Consider the following 18,360-nt stretch of genomic DNA (forward strand, 5'->3'; position numbering starts at 1 on the left):
CGCTCCTGCCTATGATCGTCAATGGAATTGGTTTTTGCTACGAATGGGGCCGAATCCACGTCAACGGCCACGTTGCGTTTCCAGTCGAAATGGTCCGCTATAACCATGTCGGAGCTGACCGATGCAGTGTAATATGCGGCCTTCGCGCCACAAACAAGCGGAGTAGCGTCAAAAGCTCGCCCCTGCCGCTCGTGCCTATGCTCGTCAATGGAATTGGTTTTTGCTACGAATGGGGCCGAATCCACGACAGCGGCCACGTTGCGTTTCTAGACGAAAATGTCCGCTATCACCAGGTCGGGGCTGACCGGTGCAGTTTAACTAGCGACCTTTGCGCCTCAAACGAGCGGAGTAGCGTCAAAAGCTCGCCCCTGACGCTCGTGCCTATGCTCACCTATGTAATTGGTTTTTGCTACGAATGGGGCCGAATCCACGTCAACGGCCACGTTGCGCTTCCAGACGAAAAGGTATATTTTGACCAGGTCGGGAGGCAGTGTAATATGCGGCCTTCGCGCCACAAACAAGCGAAGTAGCGTCAAAAGCTCGCCCCTGCTGCTCCTGCTATGCCCCCTTATGTGATTCGTTTTTGCTACAAATGGGGCCGAATCCACGTCAGCAGCAATATTCCGTTTCTAGACAAAACGGTCCATTATCACCAGGTCGGGGCTGACCGGTGCAGTGTTACTAGCGACCTTTGCGCCTCAAACGAGCGGAGAAGCGTCAAAAGCTCGCCCCTGCCGCTCGTGCCTCTGCTCGCTTATGTGATTGGTTTTTGCTACGAATGGGGCCGAATCCACATCAGCAGCCATGTTCTGTTTTTTCGAGGAAAAGGTCCGCTATCATTAGGTCGGTGCTGACCGGTGCAGTGTAACTCGCGACCTTTGCTCCTTACACGAGCGGAGTAGCGTCAAAAGCTCGCCCCGTGCCGCTCGTACCTATACTCGTCAATTAAATTGATTTTTGCTACGAATGGGGCCAAATCCACGTCAACAAACATGTTCTGTTTCCGGACGAAACTGTTCCCTGTCACCAGGTCGGGGCTGACAGGTGCAGTGTAATATGCGGCCTTCGCGCCTCAAACAAGCGGAGTAGCGTCAAAAGCTCGCCCCATGCCGCTCGAGCCTGTGCTCGCCTATGGGATTCGTTTTTGCTACGAATGGGGATGAATCCACGTCAGCAGCCATGTTCCGTGGCCAGACGAAACAGGCCGGTATCACCAGGTCGGGGCTGACAGGTGCAGTGTAATATGCGGCCTTCGCGCCTCATACAAGCGAGGAAGCGTCAAAAGCTCGCCCCATGCCGCTCGGCCCTATGCTCGCCTATGTGATTCGTCTTTTGCTACGAATGGGGCCGAATCCACGTCAGCAGCCAAAAGCTCGCTTCTGTCGCTCGTGCCTCTGCTCGCCTATGGGATTCGTTTTTGCTACGACTGGGCCCGAATCCACGTCGCAGCCATGTTCCGTGTTCCAGAAGAAAAATGTCCGCTATCACCAGGTCGGGACTGACAAGGTGCAGTGTATCTAGCGACCTTTGCGCCTCAAACGAGCGGAGTAGCGTCAAAAGCTCGCCCCATGCCGCTCGTGCCTCTGCTCGCCTATGTGATTCGTTTTTGCTACAAATGGGGCCAGAATCCACGTCAGCAGCCATGTTTCGTTTCCGGACGAAAACCGTTCCCTGTCACCAGGTCGGGGCTGACAGGTGCAGTGTAATATGCGGCCTTCGCGCCTCAAACAAGCGGAGTAGCGTCAAAAGCTCGCCCCATGCCGCTCGTGCCTATGCTCGCCTATGTGATTCGTCTTTGCTACGAATGGGGCCGAATCCACGTCAGCAGCCATGTTCCGTTTCCAGACGAAAATGTCCGCTATCACCAGGTCGGGGCTGACAGGTGCAGTGTAATATGCGGCCTTCGCGCCTCATACAAGCGAGTAAGCGTCAAAAGCTCGCCCCATGCCGCTCGTGCCTATGTTCGTCAATGGAATTCATTTTTCCTACGAATGGGGCCGAATCCACGTCAGCAGCCAAAAGCTCGCTTCTGTCGCTCGTGTCTCTGCTCGCCTATGGGATTCGTTTTGCTACGAATGGGGCCGAATCCACGTCAGCAGCCATGTTCCGTGTCCAGACGAAAATGTCCGGTATCACCAGGTCGGGGCTGACAGATGCAGTGTAATATGCGGCCTTCGCGCCACCAACAACCGGAGTAGCGTCAAAAGCTCGCCCCATGCCGCTCGTTCCTATGTTCGCCTATGTGATTCGTTTTTGCTACGACTGGGGCCGAATCCACGTCACCAGCGATGTTCCGAGTCCAGAAGAAAGTGTCCGCTATCACCAGGTCGGGACTGACAGGTGCAGTGTAACTTGCGGCCTTCGCGCCTCAAACAAGCGGAGTAGCGTCAAAAGCTCGCCCCATGCCGCTCGTGCCTATGCTCGCCTATGTGATTCGGCTTTGCTACGAATGGGGCCGAATCCACGTCAGCAGCCATGTTCCGTTTCCAGACGGAAATGTCCGCTATCACCAGGTCGGGGCTGACAGGTGCAGTGTAATATGCGGCCTTCGCGCCTCATACAAGCGAGTAAGCGTCAAAAGCTCGCCCCATGCCACACGTCGCTATGCTCGCCTATGTGATTCGTTTTTGCTACGAATGAGGCCGAATCCACGTCAGCAGCCAAAAGCTCGCTTCTGTCGCTCGTGCCTATGCTCGCCTATGTAATTGGTTTTTGCTACGAAGGGGCCGAATCCACGTTAACGGCCACGTTGCGTTTTCAGACGAAAAGGTCCGCTATCACCAGGTCGGAACTGACAGGTGCTGTGTAATATTCGGCCTTCGCTCCACAAACAAGCGGAGTAGCGTCAAAAGCTCGCCCCTGATGCTCGTGCCTCTGCTCACCTATGTGATTCGTTTTTGCTACGAATGGGATCACATCCACATCAACGGCCATGTTCCGTGTCCAGACGAAAAGGTCCGCTATCACCAGGTCGGTGCTGACAGGTGCAGTGTAATATTCGGCCTGCGCGCCACAAACAAGCGGAGCTGCGTCAAAATCTCGCCCCATGCCACTCGTTCCTATGCTCGCCTATGTGATTCGTTTTTGCTACGAATGGGGCCGAATCCACGTCAGCAGCCATGTTTCGTTTCCAGACGAAACTGTTCACTTTCACCAGGACGGGGTCAACAGGCGCAGTGGAATATTCGGCCTTCGCGCCTCAAACGAGCGGAGTAGCGTCAAAAGCTCGCCCCATGCCGCTCGATCCTATGCTCACCTATGTGATTCGTTTTTGCTACGAATGGGGCCGAATCCACGTCAGCAGCCACGTTGCGCTTCCAGACGAAAATGTCCGCTATCACCAGGTCGGGACTGACAGGTGCAGTGTAATATGCGGCCTTCGCGCCTCAAACAAGCGGAGTAGCGTCAAACGTTCACCCCTGCTGCTCCTGGTATGCCCGCCTATGTGATTCGATTTGCTACGAATGGGGCCGAATCCACGTCAGCAACCATGTTCCGTTTCTAGACGAAAAGGTCCGCTATGACCAGGTCGGGACTGACAGGTGCAGTGTAATATGCGGCCTTCGCGTCTCAAACAAGCGGAGTAGCGTCAAAAGTTCGCCCCTGCTGCTCCTGGTATGCTCGCCTATGTAATTGGTTTTTGCTGCGAATGGGGCCGAATCCACGTCAGCAGCCACGTTGCGCTTCCAGACGAAAAGGTCCGCTATAACCCGGTCGGGACTGACAGGTGCAGTGTAACTAGCGACCTTTGCGCCTCAAACAAGCGGAGTAGTGTCAAAAGCTCGCCCTTGACGCTCGTGCCTATGCTCGCCTATGTAATTGGTTTTTGCTACGAATGGGGCCGAATCCACGTCAACGGCCACGTTGCGTTTTCAGACGAAAAGGTCCGCTATCACCAGGTCGGAACTGACAGGTGCAGTGTAATATTTGGCCTTCGCTCCACAAACAAGCGGAGTAGCGTCAAAAGCTCGCCCCTGATGCTCGTGCCTCTGCTCACCTATGTGATTCGTGTTTGCTACGAATGGGGCCGAATCCACGTCAGCAGCCACGTTGCGTGTCCAGACGAAAATGTCCGATATCACCAGGTCGGGGCTGACAGATGCTGTGTAATATGCGGCCTTCGCGCCTCAAACAAGCGGAGTAGCGTCAAAATCTCGCCCCTGCCGCTAGTGCCTATACTCGCCTATGTAAAAAATCTCTCCTCGGGTGGGACGTCGAGAATAGCGTCCTTCTCGTAGACTTACAAAATCAGCCGGTGCGACAAGTTGGGTTTAGAGGTGCTGGTTGGCTAAAATAAAAATGTTTTCAGCTGCATCATGGTGTTTGTGATTGGGCAAAATTAAGGTAGTGTGTACTGAATGAGACCTCACAGCAAACAACGTGATTGGATAGCTTAATTGTTGGCTTCCCTGTTTGTGCACCGACACAGAAAATAAACAATTGATCAAATTCAACGATTTGTTGTGTGCTGACACAACACTTTATGGTGGTGATATACGTTTGATGTGCTTTCTCATGTTTCGTGTGCCGACCCAACACCTGTTGGTGCTGGTCACGCGTTGTCGGTGTCGTTGTCCTGAGTACTATTGGACTTTACACGTCGCTCAGCACTGACTAGTGACTGGTCGGTACAAAGCCGTGCCCTTGCACAAGTCGCCAACCGCTACGCCACCCTGACGCGACACGTCCGGACATGTCACACTGACAATGAATGCATGTGCTGCTCCTACCTGGATAACGACAATGTTGGTGAAAATCAAGCGGATTATAAGTTATAATTTATAACGCAGAAGGTGATGCTTACCGAACATCAAGTGATTTCATAACGCACAACTGCATGGAAGCAGTCCAAGCAAGTTAGAGTAGCTTAGACCAAGCCTCGGACGAAGACGGGGTAGGGGAATCCAAAACATAATCAGATGATGGAGCACGGAAACCGCAACTTTTGTGTTCTTTCCGACTGAGTACAAAAGCAACGAGTAGTTTTGGATTCTTCTACCCCGGTATTCATTCAAAGATTCTTTCGGAAATAAGTGAGACCCACGTGCTTGTTCTTAGCGCACTTGATTGCTACCGTCTTACCCCGCACAAAGCGCCCAGGCGTACTAAAAAAATATTATGATGTGGTTCAGAAGAGTGTGTAACCTCGATTACAACGTAAGGTAGAATACGAGGACACACCGCGGGAAGGGTTCTATTAAATTAATGAGCTCTAAGCCAATGAGTTTAGAACGACTCTAATGCATGTAGAAATCTACTCTCCACCCATTCTTTTATTGTAGTTGAGACCATCTGTGACGGGATCACACAGCACCTTGCGCTAGAGGAAGTCATCTTCCGAGAGTATACAAACTCTCAGTGAACGGCAGTTCACAGGTCCCATCTTTTTTTAAAAGAGAGCGAGCTGACCTAAATAAGGTAGATTGTAAACTGAGTATATTTATCGGTAGCTTAAGTTTGGGTTTAATACAAACTATAAGTCCCCTATAGAAATGCAATGTCGTTGACCAATAGCTGGCTTTGAACGACCTTGGTACTTTGTACCAAATTTCCCGAAGTATGACGTGTCATACTCCTGAAGTGTGTCACACTTCATGTAATCAGGGTACACTTAGGGCTACGTACCCCGTTACATCCTCCCCCACTTAGGTTCGGTTTACCGACCAATCAGAATGAAGAGGGGTTCGTCACAAACTCTCATTCTCAAAGTCGGAAACCATCGACTTGGCCGTTAAAGCCTCGAGCAGCAACCTGTGCGCTCTTCGTCTAGGTCTCCAATTCGACCGTTATCATGCCTCGTGGCACAGCAAAGAGCGGTGCTAAGACACGCTCCAAGGCTGCGGCCGGTAAGGCGCAAGCAAAGAGCACTAAGCCTCACGGCAAAGGCTCGGCACTCAAGGAGGCTACTCAGGTGGCCTCCGAGGCGATCGGTTCCTTGGGTGACGCGGCTGTGGGCAAGCGAGCAAGCAAGCGCCGCAGTCCGTCGCCCTCGGCCTCAGACAATCGTCCGAATCCTCTGTTCGTGGAACGTGAGTTCAACTCTGGCAGTGAGGACGAAGCCGAGTCCGAGAGCACGCACGATGCTCCTGCGGGCGGCCCAACTCAGTGCCCAGTGAGCACAAGGATGACAGCGTACAGTCGCTCGCTAGTGATCAAGGTGATCACAGTCCCAGAACGTCTGTGCACTCTGTGAGCCCGGCCGTCAAGGCTAAGGGCACTCCCAAAGCCGGTGGCGATGAGGAAGAGAATCCTCGCAAACGTCTCTCGCTTGCCGAGGGTCTTGCGCGTGCTAAGGTCTTGACAGCCGAAGACGCCAATCCCTCAAAGAAGCGTACAGCCTCTAAGTCTCCACTCCGCGAGGAAAAGGAGACTCAACACTCCTATCAGAGTATCTTCGACCCCTCGGATGAAGAGGAGAAGAAGGAGGAAAAAGAGGAGGAGGAGGGTGCTATCGCTGACCCCCAAGAGGTCTCGAATGACCTTGACCAGCAGCAGGAGGAGTTCCAAGCTGCCCAGCGTGTGCGTGGGGGGGTCGGTGGTGGCACCCGTCAGCCAGGGAGCTGCCATCAACTCAAGAGGGCATTGGCTTCCGGAGAAGAGCTCTGAGGCTGACCTCTTCTTAGAGCTTCTCGTCGCTCATCGTGGCCTTGGTGGTGGTCAAAAACACCGCTAGGTGTGTTTACGAACGTACCCGGGTTCAGAAGGAGTAGTTGTTCGTCGACAACTTAGAGGCGGCTCGGTGTGTGCTTCTCGCTCCAAACCATATCCCTCTTAAGGACTTCACGACTTGTCGTAAGACGCCCGAGAACCGGGGTGGTCTCTATCCTCTCTGGGGCTATCCCTGGGTTCTTCCCGAGAACTGTCCCAGCTGGAACCCATGTGAGGACATGTTCTGGGCTTAATCCAAAAGTACTCACCCTCGGAGTTACGGGAACTCCAGTAAGGTCAGCTGCTCTCCCGCATCCTGGACCAGCGTGATCTTTGTGTGAGGTTTGCCCACTTGACCAGCAAGCGCATGCTGCCAAGGGACATCCTGAAGCGCGCGGCCTCTAGCGCTCACGATGAGCGCGGGTACGGAATGTATTCATCGTCCGTACCCCGTTCGGGCAAGAAGCCCCGGACTACTTATGAAGCTGCCGCCGCTTCTGTTCCCAGGTTGCGACAGCCTTCGGGCAGTCAATTAGGAGCTATTGAATCGGCTCCCACGAGTTCTCGGAGTGTGCATAATCCCTCCACTTCACGAGGAGCTGTCGCTTACCGCGACGCCGTTGCTCATGAAGAATCCGCTCCACGTGGTGGTGTTCCGGTCAAGAAGGTGCGGAGGTGCCCTCGTACGAGTACGAGTACTCGGCGCCTCCCGAACGCTACACTCGTCCGAGTGCTTCTCCTGCGGGTCCGACGCAGGGCCCTGAGGCTGACCCGTCAACGCGTCCTCGTGCTTGAGATTGCACTTGGCCTTGAAACTGGCGGGAATGCTGCCGCCCAGACCGGGAATCAGGGCGAGCTCGCTCGTCTTGCGGACCGCCTGGACCTGTTGAAGCGTGAGGTCTCGAGCCTGCATCTGCGGGTGGACCGGCGGGCCTCTTCGTCCGATCTTGACGAGGCCTTCCGCATGATCCGACGTAACGAGGCTCTGCTGCCAAGTCCGGAGCCGCACTCGGCGCACGCCAAGTCGTACGCGTATGGTGCGTACCCGGAGTACTCAACAAACTCTGCGTATGGCTCCGAGGTCCATTCGCACGGAGCCCCTCCTGCGTACGGTCTTGACCGCAGCCTTGCCGTCCCGACCGAGGCTTGGGTGCCTGCTCCGACGCCCTCGTCGACGACTGTGACCGGCCCTCGCTTCGAGGAGCTGGGTCAAGGGGGGTCTGCGAGTCAGCAATTCCCTGCGGATCAAAGTATCGCTTAAGACGTCCAACATAGAACGTCGGGTGCGTCGTCATTGACTTTGGCAGGTCGATGGTGTACGACGCACCATGTCTGGCCAGGACTGTAAATGGTCCGATGAAGCGCTGCTTCAGCTTGTTGCTGCCGACAGAGCTGACAGTGTCTAGCGGTAGGTTCCTCGTGTCTAACAACACTAAGGCTCATTCTCAACCGGAAATATAGACCGCATGCGGCCGCAGGAGGACAAATAGAGTCTTCTAATTCGCTTACGGGGTAGGTGGTCGCATGTGGCAAAGTTCATAAAAAGACGCTCATGCGGCAATTTGCCCGCATGCGCTAAACTTGCCGCACAGTAGAGGGTAGGGGTCGAGTGAGGAATAACCAATCAAAATGATTTGTGACGCACGATGGACTTCCTCCATAAAAAGATCACTTCCTCTTTCGTTCGCGAGGTACACATTCGTTCACTACCATGCCTAACTTACAGCTACTACCTAAAGCTGAAGAAAACAAGTTTTTTTAAATTTGGTTTTACCTGTTCTTGCATCGTTTTTGGTCAGCAACGATAACAGAAGCGATGAAATGCAGACAGTTCGTGATCGTATCAGCTGGAATTCACATGCTGAGCGATTAGTTTTGGAAGACGAGTTCAAACAGTACTACAGAATGAGTTCTAAAGCTTTTGAACGTTTGCTGTTGAACGTAGGTGGAGCATCGGTCATGGACCTGTTGCGATCGGCACGACGGGCCCATGGAAAGCCTCCAGTGTCACCTGCCGGTATGCTACAAGCCTGTATTTCGTGGATCGCTGGAGGTAGCTACCATCATATTCGGGTTATTACAGGGACCAGTCGCGCTGGGTTCCATAGAGCTGTACATGCTGTGCTTCGCGCAATCAATACCTGCCAAAAGTTAGCTATCAAGTTTCCTACTAGTGATGGCGAAATGGAGGTTACAGCAGCTGGATTTCGCTCTATCAGCACTGGTGGTGTCATGCCTGGTTGCATTGGAGCAATCGGTGGTTGGCTTTGCCCGGTTTGCGTTCCTCGGGCCAGCGAATGTGGACGGGTAGTCTCTTTTTTTTTCGGGCACTATCAAAGATATGGTCTTAATGTCCAAGCTTGTGCAGATTACATGTGCCGATTCACGGTCATGGCTTGCCGCTCTCCGGGTGGTCGTAATGATTATATTGCTTTCTTACAGTGGTCTCTCAGTCAAGTTCTTTCGAGGGTACAAGGTCCTTTCATTGTTGTCGCCGATAATGCATATTCTCAATCTAGAGTGGTCATGACGTCTTTTACCCAAGCCCAATTGAAGGGTCATCTTGAGCGCGACAACTACAATTTTTATTTGAGCCAATGTCGAATCCGAATAGAGATGGCCTTTGGGTTACTCGTCAACAAGTGGAGGGTTTTGAAAAGGCCACTTCGTGAAAAAAAAACTGTCAAATGCGTCGCATGTAGTTCATGCTTGCGTGCGGCCTCACAACTTTTGCATCGATCAAAACTCAATTGAAAATCCTGACACTGTGTCGCGTGAAATCATTGCGATGCGAAGAGACCTGCGCTCATGGAACGGCTCGAGCGATCTTGATTACTGCAATACTCAGTACGAAATGGAAGACGGCGACCACATTGAACTTCTAGATGCGGTATCACGAGACATATTAGTCCAACATATCGAAGAGAACGATTTACATCGTCCTGGTCGCAACAATCAGCGTAGAATGCAAATGGATAGCAAAAGTAATAGTAGAATCAAATGAATATGTATCTGCTCAGCTTTCCAAGATATGTATCTGCTCATCTTTCCAAGACATGAACTAATTCTCGTTGCCCTTTAACTCACCGTTTAGCGACTGTCTCTGACGAAGAAGAAGGGTATATCCTCTTTAAGCCTCTCCACGGTCGCTTCGCCTGCATTTGCTATCTCTGTGTCAAGCTCTGACAGCTGATGGCAAATATCCCGAAGCATTTTCAAAATGCAAGACTGTTCTTATAGATGTGAGGAGGCCGAAGTGCCGGCATGTTCAGCTTCCACCCGATGATCCTTCACATACTCTACAAACGCCCCGGCAAAAATCTCCATGTGCTCGCAATTTTCACGTTTCCCTTTAGACGGTGTAGAATTGGCGACCGGTTATTTGAACACATCTTCTCCGTTGTCATCCAGGGTATCGCACTCGTCTGTGGACAGGAGTCCACCTTTTGCGAAGTTTATAAGTTCTGGTTTCAACTAAAGCACTCTTAAGCATGCACATGTACACAATTCACAGTTTTAACACTTACGTTTAGACATTTCTGGAAGTAACAGTACGTATCCACAACCATTGCCAAAATTGCGGAACTCGTTTTCGTGCTGCCCCGACGTCGTGAACTTCCTCTCGGCACTAATGTAGAGTTTATCTTTTTTTACATTTCATAGAGTTTCTTTGCTGAATGTGGCTTGAATGTAGATGTGTCAATGCCTAGAAAGAGATCTTCGTCAGCTACCAATTGATGTAATGCGTGGTCTTCAGGGTACGTCTGCATGAAAGCAGACCGAACGTCCAACCAGAAATTGCTTTTGTCGTTCACAGATCTTGTGTTCAGGTCAGCACGAGGGGGTTTATTCCCAGACTCGCTGAATCGAGCGGCAAGGTCGTCAGAAAACAGAATATTGAGTAGGCGATACATGCAGTGTTTGGTCAGAGTGCCGATTGCAGTTTTGCACACTTTGCCATTCGAAGATCCATCATCACCAAGAAGAACACTACCGAAAGCTGCTTTCGCAACGTCGTACCGATGGAGAATGTCGATACATTCGGTCTTTTTTCATTTTGCTTTCACCCGCAGACCTCTGTGTGTGCACTCTTTCCTTATTTCATCTGCCGACCACGATCTATACGCACTTGCCTGTGGTATTGGCTTTCTACTTCGCTTTTCATCTCTTGTGTGTTGCGCGTGTTGCGGGCCGTCGGAAAATGCGGGTTGATCACACGTATTCAATACGTTCTGCGAAAATGTTATATTCTGGCTGTCATGCTGCAATAGTCTATGCGGCATTGGTTCTTGCGACTCGAGCTGCTGCTGTTCAAGTCCATGCTGCAGCTGTTCTGCATACGGAAACAGATCTCGCTGCAACCGGAGTTCATGTTGCCCGTGGTGTGAGACTTCGAGTAGGGAGAGTTTAGCCTCAGATAGTTCATGCTGCGAGAAATTGCCAAGCTGCGAACCTTGCGAGGCTTGGTGCTGCAAATGATTAGCCGGTCAGAGTCCGTGCTGTGATAGCGCGCCGGGTGAACGCGCCGCCCATTCAGGAGATGACATTCTGTATGCAGCAACGCGGCTAGTGAGCTGCTAGTAAAATACATGTACATGTAGTTCAGGCTCACTTACGCTTTGCTGGTGGAGTCGTGGAATGTGCCGGCTGAGATCGCTAAATATTTATTTGCAACCACCAGCTGTCGTTATTGATTGCTCGCAGCCGCTGTTTTGGTCCCAACCGATGCGACCGCACGTTACAAAGGCATGCGGTGCGGTCGTGCCGGTTGAGAATCAGCCTAGGCTCCCCACTTTAAATACACTTAAGTTTCCTCATTCATGTTTGTCAGAGTACTCCTATTTGTCTGTCCTGATCCACTGCCATGGCATCGCGGACCCTGCTGATACAGCTCAGTTTGGTATCCACATAGGACTCCACTTGTTTCCGCAGCGAAACTGGTCTCACATCTGAGACTTGGGAGGAAAGAGCTTTACGATCCTCTCCGCACTTAGAATAGAGGAGTCAGTGTCTCCTCGAAGAGTGAGAGGTACTCTGGGGCGACGGAAGCCGGTCAAGTAGAACGGCGTGAATCCCGTGGACGCGTGCACCGCGTTGCTGAGCGCAAACTCAACAGCTGGAAGCTACGTCGACCACGTACGTGGGGCTTCCGCGCACACACTGCGCAGAGTATCCTCAAGCACTCGATTGATGCGCTCTGTCTGGTTGTCTGTCTGTGGATGGTCCACAGTGGACGTCTGCAGACGCGTTCCCAGTACAGGAAACAGCGTTTTCCAAAACGCAGCCGTGAACCGCGGGTCTTCGTCCGAGCGAATCGTCTTCGGAAGATCGTGATAGCGGAACACGCCATCGACGAACAACGTCGCGGTTTGTTCGCCTGTGACGGTAACGGGCACTGGAGCGAGATGTATCTTCTGCTCAGCCAACACACGGGCACCTAAACGCCGGTGTTACCGTGTCCGTCGGCAAGAAGCCCAAAGAGGAAGTCAAGACACATCGACTTCCAGCAGTCAGCCTGTACGGGCAGGCTCTGTAGTGGAGCCGAAGAGTGCCCTGGGGGTTTGTCCCGCTGACATGTTTCACATGTCTTCACGTATCGAGCGACCAACTGGTACATGTGGATCCACTAGAAGGCCTGACAGACCGACAGGAAAGTCTTCTCGCGGCCCAAGCGGCCGCTGGAGGGCGCGTCGTGCGCCTCCGCGAGGATGTCGAACTTCAGATCCTTGTAGGTGGGTACGACCACCCGTGGAGGTTCATTGGGATCCACTCGGTATTAGAGGAGGCCATCCTTCAACTCGTATCGGTGGAGCCGGGAGCGCTGTCGCGACGAAAGCCAGTCGGACTTCGCGCTCGTTCCTGCCATAAGGAACTTGATGATAGGCGCGACAGCCTCATCGTCCCGATACGCCATGCGTACCCGATCCAATAGATCCGTTGTCACCCGTGTGATGTGGGCCAGCTCGTAGTCTGGACGCCGAGAGAGGGCGTCCGCAAGCACGTTGAGCTTGCCCGGCTTGTACTCGACGCAGCAGTTGTACTTCGTGAAGAAGGACAGCCACCTCGATATTCGTTGGTGAGAGGTGAGGCGAATTTGTCGCCGTCCTCAAGGATGCGTGGTCTGTTTAGATCACGAAGGCCGTACCAACGCATGCAGTGTCTGCCGTATTCAAGACGAAGCTGAGACCTTGGCGGATAGGACCGTTCAAGGTCGTGGCCAGGAACGGACTAGCGTATACGCTAAACCTTCCGAAGAAGATGCACACGCATCCAGTCTTCTATGTTGGCTTGCTTAAACCATACCGCCTCAAGGCCCTGCTCAGGTGAGCGCGGAGGCGTTGGCGCCAACGGTGGTTGGGCCACGGACAGCTGCAGGGCAGCGGGTGACAGAGCCACAAGAGGCTGAATGACAGCATGTGGTAGAGCCACAGGCCGCGGAGTGAAGTGCTCGAGATGCAGGAGCAAGGCAAGCTGAACGTTCAGCCGAGCGACTGGACGCTCCAGGTCTGTGAGTCAACAATGGTGGCTCTAACCGATCCACAAAGTGGATCATCTCTTCGAGTTAGACCGATGGGCGATGAACGTGAGCGTTCGCGTCGTGGACGCCGGCGTCGTATTGACGCAGACGCCGTTCCGGCAAGTGCTGACGCTCCCCGCGAGAACCCAGCTGAGGAAAGGCCTCCTCCCGATCTGCTCGATGATCATGGTGAGCTCCACTATCACGTGGAACGGCTTGTGGCGCGGCGTAGACGCCAGGGCGTACTCAGTACTTTGTGAAGTGGAGGGGTTACCCTCACTCACATAACTCATGGGAGTTCGAGGTTATCCTCCGGCAAGATTGCCCTGACGTCGTGAGCGCTTACGATTGGGCACATCCGGTGCCGAAGCGCCACCGTGGCGTGCGACAGCGTCGCCAGGTGCTGGGCGCCTCCCACTAGAGTGGGGAGATAACAGGTCAGTAATTGAGCTCAGGCTCTGACCAGTGGCTGCAGAAGCCTGCTCGTACGTATGAGCGGTGCTCGCAGCGGGAGCAGGAGGTGGAGAGACCTCGTGGTGTTAGGGACATGGTCCCGAAGGAAGCAGGTGCTTCGTGTTGTGCTGAACAAGGTTCAGGTACAAGCGTCCCGATAGACGCATAGTTGGTTTGAATTAACTTGCTCGATGAGCATGATCCAGATGTGGATACGCTGTAACAGCAGAAGGGGTGTGTCCCGGGCGGGGATCGCTTTGGTTTCCAGGCAGGAGCGCTATCATTGAGATACAAGGGCGATACCCGTAAGTTCGTCCGAGTACGGACTACGCATGGTATGAGAGGGCTGCGCCCGGGTGGAATCGAACCACCGACCTGTGGCTTTCAAAGCCAACGCTCAACCATTGAGCTAAAAGGGTGTTGCCCTTAAGCTTGTCCAAGCGTGGGCAATCGTTCATGGAACGAGAGGGCGGCGCGCTGTTGGGATCGAATCACCGACCTATCGCTTGCGAAGCGAGTGTTTAACCGCTGAGCTGTTGTCGACGACTCGGATGAGTCAAGAGCATAGCTCTTAGCGGTTTGCAGCTCTTGGAGTAGGCGCGGAGCGCGAGCGTAGGTCTGAGACCGCTTGAGACCAAGATGCGCGGTGCGCATTGGGTCGTGGGCCGACGACAAGAAGTTGGGCATCAACGATGCGTAGGCGTTTGTGAGCTCGCGGATATGTACATCACAGGTGTGAGGCGTGTCCGACTTCATGTAACTAGGGGTACACTTAGGGCTACGTACCCGTTGTACAGGTGCCTGTTCACCCCCATAAACCGATTTACAGGATGCGTTTTTTTTGGAGTTGCTGAAGCCACCACGTGAAGAAGACGGTTTTCTCGCTTCCCCGACTAAATTGAGCTGAAGAGAGCACCTGCGATGGAGAATAGTAGACAGGGTTCGATGAGCTTTTCGGCGCTTCCAAACAGCTGCACATATTGGACCGCATTCTCGAGAATCATGGCACTCCTTTTAAGTGCATCCCAGACACTTCACAATTCAGCGCGAAGTGCTCAAGCCATTGGATATATTCCCATTAAAGGGATTCGGACTGTCAAGTATTTCAAAACGACCACATGCCTTTGGCTATATGTCCAAAACCCTGAAATACCCATGCAAGAAAATCACTACGTACGCTGTACATGTGGGTTGAAGTGGGCCGTGCTTTACTCAACGTGTTCGCTGACTGATCATAAAACCAGATTAATTCCTTGAGTCCCTGCTGTGATCTTTTGGCTGCTCGTTCGTACTGGACACCAGCGCGGTGCACCTATCGACCACTACCGAAAGAAAAGGTTAGTTAGCCTTCCGCTTGGGTTCATTTCCCACTATCGTTGTCAAGTATTTCTCCTACGGGTTGGATAAAGTTTGAAAAAGTGTAGTTTGAGCATTTAAGAAGGAATGATAGAGCTACCAAACGAAATTGGAGGGCGCCACTCGTTGCAATATTTTTTTTGACACCATCCACCGCCGCAGCGATTTTCCACAGTACCCAAAAAGTCCGGCCAGCTTTGCATCCTGCTGAGAGATTCTTTGTAGATGCGAAATCCACGGTGATATTAATAGTGCTGTTTCTGCAGCATCGCATCTTGTGATTTGTTAAGCTAGAAGATGAAGTTAAGCTATTATAGAAGATACAGTAAGCGGTATACCCCCGAAATAATTCATACCTCGTAGTTTTTCATGGCAGTTAACAGCGAGACGCAAGTATTCATGTATCCCAGTAGTAATCGAGCGAATTGAGCAGAGTGGGAACTTTTTGGTGTGGGAAATTCCGCCATTAGTCCAACGTATTCCGTGACTTTGCTGGAGAGAGCGTCATTGCCTTCATCCTGAAGATCCAACAGCTTCATAAGCTGCGACTTCTCACTCACTCTACTGTAAAGCTTCGAGTGCGCTTCCTAAAGTCGGATGTGAACACACGCAGCCACACACAGTGCCACCTCTCTCATCTGCGTACCTTTGAACTGGCTGTTAGTCACATATATAGTCGATTTCATATTAGTCGACTTAACTCGGGAATCTCCGCATACTTCTTGGCAACTTGATAGAGCGGATTGCCCACCACAAGATCTCCCAGACGCACCGCAGGCTCCAGGATACATACCACATACAACGCCACACACGCCAGATCCATTACCGCTACTATACCATCCAATTCTGCGTCACAACAGCAATATTACGTCAAGTTTTCCAATTCATCGAGATTAAGGTGTGAGTCTACTGACCGTCTACCTTGGCTGCAGCACTTCACAAGGCTCTGTGCCACCTTACGTGCAAATATGACGTCATTCTTGCTGCTGCTGCTCACGCGCTGGCGTTTGGTGTCTCTCTTTTGAGTCGTTGATTGGGTCCAATCTGGTACCCGACGCTCGACTGCCGGCGGAGAGCGGCAGTCTGCCGCTCTCGGCAAGGATAAAACCTTTGATGACGCATTTACCGCACTGACATTGCGCACAAGAGCTGTTGCTTGAGGTGCAAAGAGAATTAAAGCTCCCTGTGATGTGCCGCGTCCGGACGAGCTGGTTTTTTTGTATCCTGTGTCGTTCCGAGAGCAGTGCTGCCACTGCGTAACACAGTGTGTTCGTCCGACGCATGGCTTAGACCAGAACAGCTCACTTTGCAATTAGCAATACACTCGACAACAGCTTACCCGGAGCTTTGCCAGCTCCCCAGCGTGTCTTCGTCTACCTGCAGACACTACAACGAGTGGTCGCAGTATTATCTGCCAGACAACACCGCCCCGAGAGTAGAACCTCCATCCGATGAATTCGTGATTGCTCCAGAACGAGCATTTCCAGCATCTTAACATCCAAATCACCCACTGTAGACGGTAATTTCTTAACTGCCTTGCACAGCTCATCAAAACTGCAGTAATTGTTTAAACAAACGAGAAAGACAAGCCCGATTCGTAGTAGTAGCCTATTTCTGAAGCTACTTACCTCGTAATGACTTGGTGGTATAGCTGGTAATTTGTAGAATGCTGCACACTGATAACATAGTTGAATGTTTTCGTCGCGCTTCTCTTTAAGGAGCGAATCATGAACGGCACGCAGAGGGTAATCTTTCGAGTCTAGTGACACGAAGCTGAACGGTTCCAATGCTTCGAGCGTTTTCAAATATTTATCGCGCAGCCTTTTCACATTGATCAGTCCATTTGTCGGAGGTGCTGTGAACGAGATCGCGTATCATTTTACCAGAGGCATTTTCCAGATTCTTGACGATAGCCGGCTCACCAGTGTGCTGCGCTTCCGCCAGTTGAACTGGGAGTGACGATGACGTCAAGTTGCAGCGCTTGTAACCAGACGCAATCGCCGACTCCGTACTGCGCCACGTGCTCCTCCAGCCACAACGCGCGACGAATCGACTTAGCGATTGACGTCACTTCAGGTTTATGTGGAGATCCACCGCCAGACAACACGATAGCGGACTCGGGATCACTTGCCCGCTCTTGTAGAGCACTAGAGCTTCTGCGATCATGGGCGTTACCTGCCCATGTACCATCGTGAAGGTGAAGGATATCCGAACCAGCGATGGCTGGCAGCACTGGCGCTTCTTTCCAACAGGAAGCACGCCTGCTTCTGACCCTTCAGAGTCCCAGAGGAATGGACATTGAATCCACCGTTTCAGCCACGACAGCGCCACGCACGGATCATAATGTGGCCTATGAGATCTGCTTGTTGACGACGTTTGTGTTGAAAGACCCTCTTGATTGCTGAGAACCTCTACAGATGTTGCTTAAGGGCGAGCCCTTCCCCTCTGCGGTCCAGGTGCTCGAAACAAAATATTATATATATATATATATATATATATATATATATATATATATATTAACGGAGAACCTCCCCGATCTTGTCTCGACTCGACAAACCGAATGACTGCCCAGCAAAAAGCGAATGTAAGTCCAAGACGGCGACGTCGAACAGCGAGGACGATGCGGAGGCAGCGTCATCTTCGGACAAGGTGGGGGCTGAAGAAAACGGTGGTGTGATTGCGGACCTGGACAACGAGTTGGAGGCGTGTATGGCAGAGATGCAAGCTCTCTCTACGGACGAGTTATTGAGTCTGCTGAGCTCTCTGCACGAGCTCTCGTACATCGACACAAACGAGCTCCATCGCATGCAAAAAGTTCTCAACAAAGACTTCATCGGCGGGTGGGAGGGCACAGCGAAAAAACGGATCCTGGCGAAGCTTCGCTTTGTGCGTGAATGCAGTCGCTATTTGCACCCTGTAGAGCTGCCCGCTCTCATCAACGAGTGCTTTCCTCAATCGTGCCCAGTATCGGTCATTACGTCCGCGTTTTTTCACGGTGCCAGGTCGTAGATCTTGTCGGCGTTTGGGTAGAGACAACAGCACAGGAGCGTTATCACCGTCAGATGCGTCATCGACTAGTGCAGTTTTCGATCCGGAACTCATCGCTGACTGCCACGACAGCGTCTCCGACGCTCGTTCAAGTATTCTGTGGACGGCTCGACGCTCATGCAGCCGATAAGGTTCTGGGTGAAGGTGCTCCTACAAGCTCCGTTCGAATACGAGAACGCTGCTCTCCGACATGGCTTGGACGTCATGTTGCACTGCCGCATGGATAACTCGTATGAATTTTCTCTGGCGAAGGATGGAGCGAGATATAGTGATGTATCCGGCGTATTGTACGAGCTGGTGGCTCTGATCGAAGCTGCGTTCGACTCTTACTGCCAGAT

The 18,360-nt window shown here is 52.3% G+C and overlaps 1 protein-coding gene across 1 annotated transcript; it reads left to right on the forward strand.

Annotated features, from left to right (window-relative positions):
- Nucleotides 1-17,683: 17,683 nt before the first annotated feature.
- PITG_18837 (uncharacterized protein) lies at nucleotides 17,684-18,052 on the forward strand (the record flags this gene model as incomplete). Its single annotated transcript, XM_002997197.1, has 2 exons — nucleotides 17,684-17,958; nucleotides 18,007-18,052. 2 exons carry the CDS (start codon nucleotides 17,684-17,686, stop codon nucleotides 18,050-18,052), a joined length of 321 nt encoding a protein of 106 aa, XP_002997243.1.
- Nucleotides 18,053-18,360: the final 308 nt, after the last annotated feature.

Source organism: Phytophthora infestans, genomic scaffold (assembly GCF_000142945.1).
Source record: "Phytophthora infestans T30-4 supercont1.82 genomic scaffold, whole genome shotgun sequence".
In the NCBI taxonomy this organism is placed as follows: Eukaryota; Oomycota; class Peronosporomycetes; order Peronosporales; family Peronosporaceae; genus Phytophthora; species Phytophthora infestans.